The sequence below is a fragment of the Lathyrus oleraceus genome, chromosome 2, assembly GCF_024323335.1.
Source record: "Lathyrus oleraceus cultivar Zhongwan6 chromosome 2, CAAS_Psat_ZW6_1.0, whole genome shotgun sequence".
Lineage (NCBI taxonomy): Eukaryota > Viridiplantae > Streptophyta > Magnoliopsida > Fabales > Fabaceae > Lathyrus > Lathyrus oleraceus.
The window spans coordinates 189370312-189381309 of record NC_066580.1 but is presented as its reverse complement, the minus strand read 5'-3'; the positions used below and the strand labels follow the sequence as shown (position 1 = coordinate 189381309).

At 32.9% G+C, this 10998-nt stretch overlaps 1 protein-coding gene across 1 annotated transcript; it reads left to right on the top strand.

Moving 5' to 3' along the window:
- The first annotated feature begins 1015 nt into the window (after positions 1-1015).
- On the top strand, positions 1016-2021 carry LOC127118804 (nudix hydrolase 1). The gene is made up of 2 exons (XM_051049055.1): positions 1016-1309; positions 1402-2021. The coding sequence occupies exons 1-2, from the start codon at positions 1156-1158 to the stop codon at positions 1704-1706; spliced, it is 459 nt and encodes a 152-aa protein (XP_050905012.1). The 5' UTR covers positions 1016-1155; the 3' UTR covers positions 1707-2021.
- Positions 2022-10998: the final 8977 nt, after the last annotated feature.

Sequence of the window (10998 nt, the reverse complement as noted above, 5' to 3'; positions counted from 1 at the left end):
GGCGCACCCTAGATGGCGCCTACCCTTTAGTTGGAGGACAAGTCGCCACTAGAAGTGGCGCCTACTCCTATTTTATTTTTTTTTTAATTTTTTTTTGCTTTTTAAATTTTTTCTTTTTAATATGTTTTTAATTATTTTTAAATTTTTTAAAAATCTTTTTTAACTTATTTTAAATTTATTAATTTATATTTATTATTAATTATATTAATTTATATTAATATATATATATAAATAATATTATTTACAAGATATATATATATATATATATATATATATATATAAATTTATATATACTAATTTAATTTATAACTAAATAATATTATTTATAAATTATTAAAATATATTAATTTATATACATGTAAATAAATAATATTATGTATATATTTGTAAAATACACAAGATATATATATATATATATATATATATATATATATAAATATATACATAATTATATATATATCTTGTATATTTTATAAATATATACATAATATTATTTATTTACATGTATATAAATTAATATATTTTAATAATTTATAAATAATATTATTTAATTATAAATTAAATTAATATATATAAATTAATATATATATACATATATCTTATAAATAATATTATTTATATATATGTATTAATATAAATTAATATAATTTATAATAAACATAAATTAATAAATTTAAAATTAGTTAAAAAGGATTTAAAAAAATTTAAAAAAATTTTAAAAAAAAAATTAAAAACATATTAAAAAAAATAAAAAAAAAGCAATTTTAAAAAAAAAAAAAAGTAAAAATAGGGATAAGCGCCACTCCTATTGACGACTTACCCTCATATTAAAGGGAAAACGCCATTTAGGATGGCGCCTATGTGTAATTTAGGACAAAAAAAATGTCCATTTTTATAATTTTTTTAAAAAAATTTAATTATTTAAAAAAAAATTTCACGAGTTTAACACACTCATTTTAAAATAGAGTAATTCAAACAAAGAAAATTGAAGCATTTTTTTTATCTCTTTTCCATAACTCAGTTACTTGGAAACCAAGTACACTCAACTTCCAAGAAAAATCCCAAAAGACCAAAACTCAGTGCTGTACGAAAGCTCTTCCTTAATTTATATATAAAAAAATGCAGAGAAAAAAGAACACTTAACAAAACAAGAAAATGGAGAACAACGGCGAGCTAACCGCGCCGCTTCCGGCACCGAGAGTTGCGGTGGTTATATTCATCTTGAAAAACAGATCAATCCTACTCGGCCGCCGTCGTTCTACCGTCGGAGACGCCACCTTCGCTCTTCCCGGCGGCCACCTCGAATTCGGTATTTTCACTCACTCCATTTTATTTTTCTAGAAAAAAAACATTTAAAAAAGATGAGACTAATTTATTTCACTGTTTTACTATTGATTTTAGGGGAAAGTTTCGAGGAATGCGCGGCGAGAGAAGTGAAAGAGGAAACAGGGTTAGAATTAGGTCAAAATAAAATAGAGTATTTGACGGTTACGAACAACGTGTTTTTGGATCAGCCAAAGAAATGCCATTACGTTACTGTTTTCATGAGAGTAGTGTTGGATGCAGAAGAGAAGCAAGTGGTTCAGAATATGGAACCTGATAAGTGTTATGGTTGGGATTGGTATGAATGGGAGAATTTGCCAAATCCATTGTTTTGGCCGTTGGAGAAGATGCTTAAAGGAGGGTTTGATCCTTTTCCTCTTTGATTTTATGTGTGTTAGGTATCTATGTAGCACAAAAATGACTTAGAAGTAGACACAAAATAGAAGTGATTAAGTGTGACAATATGCTCTAGTGTTTAGTACCATATGTGTCGAATATCAGATATACCTTTAATTTGAAATGTTAATGCTTATGTGATTTTGAGAGATGAAGCCATTTTGTAGGATATACTGAGTCTTGATGGACTAGTTTGTGACTTTGCTTTGATGTGTTTGTAAGACCATCGGTCGGTTATATTTTTGTTGTTGTTGTAGCTTGTCATTTTGATGAAATGAGAATCAATCAGAGCTTTCTTTCAACTGTGCAAATGTGTTGGGCATTGTCACTCTAGTTGTTGAATGTATCAAAATTATAAAAACATCCTCTAGTTGTTGAATGTATCAAAGTTATAAAAACATCCTCAAGTGTGTATTTTGTTAGTATTTCTATGGACTAAACTGACTGATGAAAGATACACTTGAGAAGCAAATTAACTATCAAAAGACATATTTGAGGACCAATTCATTATTACTTGAATACTAAATGGTAGTTGTTTAGCAATGGTATCAACTATCTAGTACTTAAGATTTGAGACTTTTCTTGTTATGGCTTTTGTCTCAGAGTCTGTTTTAACCTTTAAGACATTAAACTCTTGCAGATATCTGTTGGATCTCAACTTGTTAGAAATCTGGTTTGTGCTTGATTTGAAAGGAGTTCATTTTGATTTTTCATTTAGTTTTTGTGTATTGCAGAGATTTTGTCATTGCTATTCTAAATTGTTACTGTGTCAGCTATATAATGGCACACAATCCTTTTTACTGTGGCAGTTTTTAACAGGAAAGGCAGTGGGGGTCAACTTGTTAGAAATCTGGTTTGTGCTTGATTTGAAAGGAGTTCATTTTGATTTTTCATTTAGTTTTTGTGTATTGCAGAGATTTTGTCATTGCTATTCTAAATTGTTACTGTGTCAGCTATATAATGGCACACAATCCTTTTTACTGTGGCAGTTTTTAACAGGAAAGGCAGTGGGGGTCAAAGTTTTCTGTTATGCAACCAACGTCAAGTAATACAGTTTTCTGTTTGCATGCATTTGAAGCCATTCCTTATTAATTTGTATGTTTTCAGTGCTTTACCTAAAGATATTTAGGGGATTAAATTTTGCTCCTGCTGAATCTGTAATGGTTATGGCAGAATGTGCCTCATGATGTAGGTAGTTAACTAGCTTTCACAATCACAAGCTAGCCCTGTGATGTCAAAACAGTTTATGTTTGAAAGTAACCTGCAACTACCTAGTATACTTGAAGTTGAATTTTCTGTCTTTTTTTTATAATTTTTTTCTGATGTCATTCTGAATCTAACAACAAATCAAGCATTTGATTAGTGGACTGATACAAATATTGATTAACTATGACGAAAATTATAATTCAATGTTCTCTCTTTAGGTGATAATAGATTACATAGGAGAACATGTTGGTAAAAAGTAAGGGTTATTGTTTCACTCTCCACCTAATAGGAAGATTACCTTTAGAAAAGTCTGTGATAGACATCTTGTTGTCATATAATGCTACCTCCTTATGTTGTGAAGTGTCAATGTTATATTTTGGTCCAATTGTGATGAATGTATTTAGGGACTTCATTATCTATGATACCATGGTGGTAGGTGCTGAGTAATTTGACTACTATCAAATTGATTTTTAATTTGGATCTCTACTGCCAGAAAGGGTTTAAGTAAAGCTGGAGAGTGTTGGGAGTATTGTATATTTCACTCTAATTCCTTCCATTTTATTTATTTATTTATTTTGAATAAGCGTAGCAGAGATGAGAGATGAGAATATTGTGTTGCATGTGTGGTAAGAGTAAGACTAGATATCATAAATTAGAAATGACAATATTAGAGGCAATTGGAGTTGCCCCCACTCGTAGTAAATATGGTGGAAACTCGACTTAGGCGGTCTGCGCAAGGAGAGGAAGACATGTAGATTCTGTAGTAAAGAAAATAGATCAAATAATGAGCGGTAGAGGGAGACAGAAAAATTATAAGAGACAAATATCGAGATTAATGAGTTAGATAGAGATTGGTTTATTTATGATAGAATGTCATGACTTTGTTTGATCCATGTAGCCAACCCTGCTTAGTGGGTTAGGCTTGGTTGTCGTTGTAGTATTTTATTTTGACTTTACAACGTGTACATCAAGATCAGTGTTTTTGCCTATGCATGGCCGAAATTCTGCCAAATTAACATCCCACTGTGGCATATATGATGCTGTTATTGGAGGCATTCCTTCACAAATTGACTATGGCAGTTGTTTGAAAATTTGAAAATCTGTCACGCCTTTCTGCCATTGCCTCAATTTAACAACACTGATCAAGATTCCTAAAGATCCATCTTGTGATCCAACTCTACTAAACCAAACAAGCACTAAAAGAAAAGTTTGTTTTGGTTTCAATGTTCTCTTATAATTCAATGTTCTCTCTTTAAGTGATAATAGATTACATAGGAGAACATGTTGGTAAAGAGTAAGGGTTATTGTTTCACTCTCCACCGAAAAGGAAGATTACCTTTAGAAAAGTCTGTGATAGACATCTTGTTGTCATATAATGCTGCCTCCTTATGTTGTGAAGTGTCAATGTTATATTTTGGTCCAATTGTGATGAATGTATTTACGGACTTCATTATCTATGATACCATGGTGGTAGGTGCTACGAAATTTGACTACTATCAAATTGATTTTAAATTTGGATCTCTACTGCCAGAAAGGGTTTAAGTAAAGCTGGAGAGTGTTGGGAGTATTGTATATTTCACTCTAATTCCTTCCATTTTATTTATTTATTTTGAATAAGCGTAGCAGAGATGAGAGATGAGAATATTGTGTTGCATGTGTGGTAAGAGTAAGACTAGATATCATAAATTAGAAATGACAATATTAGAGGCAATTGGAATTGCCCCCACTCGTAGTAAATATGGTGGAAACTCGACTTAGGCGGTCTGTGCACGGAGAGGAAGACATGTAGATTCTGTAGTAAAGAAAATAGATCAAATAATGAGAGGTAGAGGGAGACAGAGAAAAATTATAAGAGACAAATATCGAGATTAATCAGTTAGATAGAGATACTGGTTTATTTATGATAGGATATCATGACTTTGTTTGATCTATGTAGCCAACCCTGCTTAGTGGGTTAGGCTTGGTTGTCGTTGTAGTATTTTATTTTGACTTTACGTGTACATCAAGATCAGTGTTTTTGCCTATGCATGGCCGAAATTCTGCCAAATTAACATCCCACTGTGGCGTATATGATGCTGTTATTGGAGGCATTCCTTCACAAATTGACTATGGCAGGTGTTTTAAAATTTGAAAATCTATCACACCTGTTTGAAAATTTGAAAATCTGTCACACCTTTCTGCCATTGCCTCAATTTAACAACACTGATCAAGATTCCTAAAGATCCATCTTGTGATCCAACTCTACTAAACCAAACAAGTACTAAAAGAAAAGTTTGTTTTGGTTTCTGAGGAAAACCAATTTACTTAGTTGGGAGACTGGTATTTTAACTAGCTTAGTTTGGGACTTTTGTAATTGAGCTTTATTTTATGATTTTTGTTTGTTCAACATCTCCGGTTAGTTCTACGATTCTATCTATGCTTTAGTAACTTATATTTCTCCATCACAATGAATTGCTTACGAATTGTTTATTTGTTGATTTCAAGGTATTGTGGAATGTGCCATTTTATGGGTATATGTTAATTTGTCATTTTCTAAAAACTATATGGAAAAGGTATGTTTTTTTATATAAATATTCTAAAATAAGTAATCTTTTGGCGTTTATCTTGAATAATATCTTAATCTGTACTAATTTAGATGACATTTGATTCATATGGAAAAGGTAAGTTTGATTCAGGGTGAAATAGCCGTGTTTTATGCAGAGTATTCGATGGCTTTGGATAGCGGTGCTTTCCAGGGTGAGCGGCGCGGAGTCCGGGTGCTACCAGAAAAGCCCTACGCAGTTCAGCATCGCGGGTGCTATTGGATGGATCACGGATTGTGGGAGCTATTGGATGGATCACGGATCGTGGGAACTATTGGATGGATCACAGATCGCGGGAGCGTAGCAATTTGCCGGCCCAGAGCTGTTTTTTACCCTCTTTCAATTTCCCTTCAAAAAATTCAAAATTGCCCTTATAATTTTAAGGGTAATTTTGGATTTTTTGCTCAAATATGAACCCTATCTCTGCTAAACCGTCATCCCTCTTCCTCAGCCATCGTATTCCTCCCTAACTCCATTATCGCCGCCGTCCTCCCTTTCAGCCGCCATCACCACCATTGGGTTTACCCCTGTTTCTTCTTCCTCCTTCAACTCTGTTTCTTCCCCCCTCCACTCTGTTTTAATGCACTTTGTTTGTATTTCATCCCCCCTTCGCTCTGTTTCACTGCACTTTGTTTGTATTTCATCTGTCATTATTCTTGATTCACACTTCTGTTTTTATTTCATCTGTATTTATTTTCTTCTTTATTTTGTTTTTACTGCAATCTGTTTTTATTTCATCTTGATTAATACTTTTTGTTTTTATTTCTAAAAAAAATCTAATAGCGGTCATCCTGCTATCCCACTTTTGGGGTCGGACCTTCTGCGCCTTGGTTTTATACTTTACCTGCGTTTTTTATTGTCTTTGATAATTATGTTAATGTTAGTTGCTTATCATGTTCCATTTATGCCATCAAATTCTGTATATGTCAAAGATCCTATCTGTAATGTTAGCAAGTGTACAAACTTAATTTAAATACAATGTTTTGCATTTTTTGGCTGCTTATTTATGATCTGTGTGTGAAATAATGGTTACAAATTGGTGCTAGCCGTAACTCTTTCTTATAAAGGTTGCCCGAGGCAGGAACAAAAAACAGAAATGAAGTATTGGCTTGAAGCTGTAAGTCCCTTCTCAGCCATTATTTCATTAGTTCAATTTGATATGAAATTGAATTACACTCAGTTATACACAAATTCTGCTTGAGTTTGAAATGGTTTCAACAGCAACTTGTTTACTACTTATAACTCTGAGTTGACTAGTTGTGGCATCTGAATCTACCTTCGGCTAGTTTGTGATTGTTTTGATGTATGCCAATCGATACCTTTTTTCCCCTTTTTTCTTGTTGATCATAGCATGCAGGGGATGAAAACTTGGTTTTATGGCTTATTCCGCACATATTCTGCCACATTGCATGCTGGAAAAGTCATGTTGCATAGTGATTTGTTGTTTAAACATTCAAGTGAGTGGTTTGGAAAGCAAGTTTTATGTTTTATACCGTGTATTTTAAAAACCAGATTTTACGTTAAAAAACAGTTTTTGAAACCAGTTTTTAGACCAAGTTTTGTAAATAATTAGTTTTGTATTTTTGTATTACAGGTTATGAAAGAATAGTAGGTTGATAATGAATTCTTTTTTTTTATCAATCCTAATCCACTTAAATAGTTAATAAATAAATGGGTATGGTTGTAATGTATGGTAGTCTCTCAATTCATTCATATGCTCAAATCTGAAATAATATATCACAGGAAATCTTTCCTGCAAATCCGAAATTTCATATAGATTTATGTTTTTATTAGGAGGGTGAATTGAGTTTTTTTTTAAATTCAACTACAATCATCCCTACTACGACAACTAATGATTGACCGTTCTATTATTACCGTTCTTAAAAGAAAGTGAAAAAAAGGAGGATATAATGCCTTAAAATAATAGGTTTCAGATAAAATTAATAAAAATAAGCCGCTGACATAAATATCACATGAGATCATTTCAATTTGTTTGATAATTCTTATTCTTTTTTGTTTGATAATTCTTATCCAAAAAGAATATGGATCGTTGATTATTGATTATGTATAAGGATGTCAATTTACAACTCTTAGTGCAGATTTCTGTCGGCAATATCTTGTTTGGTGTTGAAAATCTACCATAATCTTTGGAGGATTTCTATCAATTTTGATGAACAAGATTGTTATCACTCACACAATAACAATGAAAAAAAGATTAATAATTGAGAAAGAAAAAAAAGAACGATGGAGAAGATATTCTTTTTTTGTAGAGTTTCTCTCTTCTCTCAATCTGTAGATAACTTCTTTATTCATTTTACACCTGTAAAATTATGTGAATACAATGATATTACTTTTCTATTACAAGAATAAGGACTACTTCATATATTTATAGATTTAGGTTAACTTATTCCCTAAGTCAAAGTCCAAAACTATAAAAGGCAAAAACAGTTAACACTACTAAAAATTGGCCTAAGTTGAAATCCTATGTGAAACAACCTGTTTTGACACAAGGAATTGCAATTCAACACACCACCTAATTCATTTTGTCTAAGCTATCTATATTCATCATAGTTCTTAGTCTTATGAACACTTCAACCCGCACTTCCTTTGTCATGATGTCTGCAATCTTATTCTCAGTTCTGCAGTGTTCCATATTCATCATCCCATCTGCTACCTACTCTTGAAGATAATGAAACCTCATTTCGATGTGCTTGCTTCGTGTAGTGGTAAATTCATGACCATTAAGCTATGGATAAACTTAACGTCAATAAAACCAGAGTCGCCACCACATTTTTATTATTTCCAAGGGAAGAGGAAAAAGTACGAACGAAATCCTAAGATAAGAAGTTTTCAAATCAAAACTAATAAAATGCTAAAGATTAGAGGTAAGGGGTTGGTTTCATAGAGGGAAGGTGTTAACATCCAAAGTGTCTTAGGTACTCATAGGGAGCCCTTTTTTGTGTGTACATGTGTTTTGGTATAAAATGATGTTTGCAATAAATAGAGTGTGAGAGATGAGAAAAAAATTCATTAATTATATTTTTGTGTTTGACAAGGCCTTCAGACTTGTGCCTACGTACCAACATAAAAATGAGGGATCAAAACCTCGTAGTTCGTGGTATCAATTTCAAAGTGATTGAGTTGCTTTTAACAAAATTTTAAGTTTGAAAGAGGCACAAAGGGACCTAAAAGGTTTGAATGAGTGTTGGTTCTTTTTGCCTTTTGAAATTTTAAGTCAATATGGTTAAGTTCATTTACAAGTTTGATTAAGAAAAGAGTTTGAAAATGCAATGACGTAAGGCCAAAGTTTCTAATTTACAATCAAGTCTAAGTTTAGAAATCACAAACAAAGAAGATTTTTTTAAAAGGAGGGAGAGATTTTAAATTTAAGAAGTGGGGAGGAGATGAAGAGACTAATCCTAAGCAAAAATTAAAAGTTAAGAGTTGAAAAGATATGACCAATGAGCTGCAATCCAATAGACAAGAATGTCATATAGAAACCCAAATTTTTCTTGGACTTTTGAATCAAGCAATGTCAATACACAAATAGCAAGATGAAGAGCAATGTGTAACAACCCAATTTTAGTATTTAATTCTTATATTATTATTACTATATTTTATTTTATTTATTTGGAGTGTTAATTAATTAATTGGTTGTTAGGTAGTATAATAATCGATTATATTAATTAATTTGGTGTGTTAATTAATTATTTAGTTGATATGAGATATAATGAATAATTGAATTAATTAACTTGGTGTGCATATTGAGTTGGTTAAGTTATTTTAATTAAATAGAGATATTTAAATATTAGGTCTTATTGGGCCTATTAATTAAATTAGAGGTATCACTCTTTAAGCCCACATATAATACTAGTATATAAGAGGTGAAGAGAGTGAGAATTAGGATTCATTTGATCATTTGACAACAATAGAGAAGAGGAAAAGTAAGGAGAAGAGGGGAAAAACAAGAGAGGAGCTAGGGTTTCACTACGCCAAAAACTGGAATAGACAGCGCCCCTTAGAGGGCGCTTTATTACAAAAGCGCACTCTAAAGTGAAGAGAAAAAAATAAGGAGCATACTACTGGAATAGACAGCGCACTTTAGAGGGCGCTTTTGTAACAAAGCGCACTCTAAAGTGAAGCGAAAAAATAATGAGGAAATGGAGGGACACCAATAGAGGACGCTTTATTGAAAGCGCCCTCTAAAGGTAACCTTAGAGGGCGCTTTTAAAAAAGCGCTCTCTATGTCCATGTACATTTCCAGTTTAGAAGGCGCTTATGGAAAGCCTTAGAGAGCGCTTTTAGAAGCGCCCTCTTAGGCCCCCTTTAGAGGGCGCTTTTGTAACAAAGCGCCCTCTAAAGTGAAGCCAAATAAAAAATAATGAGGAAATGGATGGACACCAATAGAGGGCGCTTTAATGAAAGCGCCCTCTAAGGTTACCCTTAGAGGGCGCTTTTAAAAAAGCGCTCTCTAAGTCCATGTACATTTCCAGTTTAGAAGGCGCTTTTGGAAAGCTTTAGAGAGCGCTTTCAAAAGCGCCCTCTTAGGCCCCCTTTAGAGGGCGCTTTTTTTACAAAAGCGCCCTCTAAGGTCCCCTTTAGTAAACATTAAAATTATAACATATACTGCATGTCTCTTTATTTTCCCTCTCTACAAGCTATTTCGTTTACGTAACTGGGTTTTCTCTCTACTGCGATTACTCTCTACTGCGATTACTCTCGTCCTCCGTTCGTTCTCCCTCCCTCACCGTCGTCGTCGCCGTCGCCTTTTTCTGCTGCTGCGTTCACGTTCACTGAGTTATCTGCGTCCACCGTCACTGTTCACTTTCTTCTCCATCGTTACCGTCACCTTGAAGGTATTTCTCTTCTCCATCGTTACCGTTCACTTTCTTCATGTGTTTGATTAGGGCATTTTCTAAACTTAGTTTTACATTTTGTGCATTATGTTGATTAATGTTGTTTAGGGCAAACTGAGTTTTTTATTTCTGATTGAAAACTGATATCATTTGAAGTGTGTTTGAGCTTGTGCTTGGAAGTTTGATGATTATGGATGCAAGTTTGTTCATGTTCCAAACACCATAAGTTTGCATTGGTCTTTTGTATGCAGTAGGTGTGTGTGAGTTTGTATTCAATAATGATAAAAAAAAGAGTTTAGATTGTTGTAACATGAGAGAAATGGAAGGTATATGAATGTGTTTTTTGTGTAGCTTCACGAATATGGTCATTGTCTTACTTGGGTCTTATTGAATCATTTCTATATTACAGATAAAATGGCTAACCAAGACGATACCCATGACGCGAATGGATCACGTAACAATGTTGAAAAAGAAATCAAACGAGGATTGATTGTTATGAAGTCAATCATTCGTGCAAGAGACAAGGGTGTAAAATTTGAAGTACATTGGAGTGCTGAAGACCAACTAATTGAGCCTAACGGTTCAATGTTGGCAAGTTACATTGGTTTCCTTGTTCGACAACATATTCCGATTAC

Bases quoted from the DNA above. Each gene is read 5' to 3' on its own strand.
- LOC127118804 (XM_051049055.1), top strand. From the start codon at position 1,156: ATGGAGAACAACGGCGAGCTAACCGCGCCGCTTCCGGCACCGAGAGTT. The intron at 1,310-1,401 runs GTATTTTCACTC...TATTGATTTTAG, and splicing joins CGGCGGCCACCTCGAATTCG to GGGAAAGTTTCGAGGAATGC.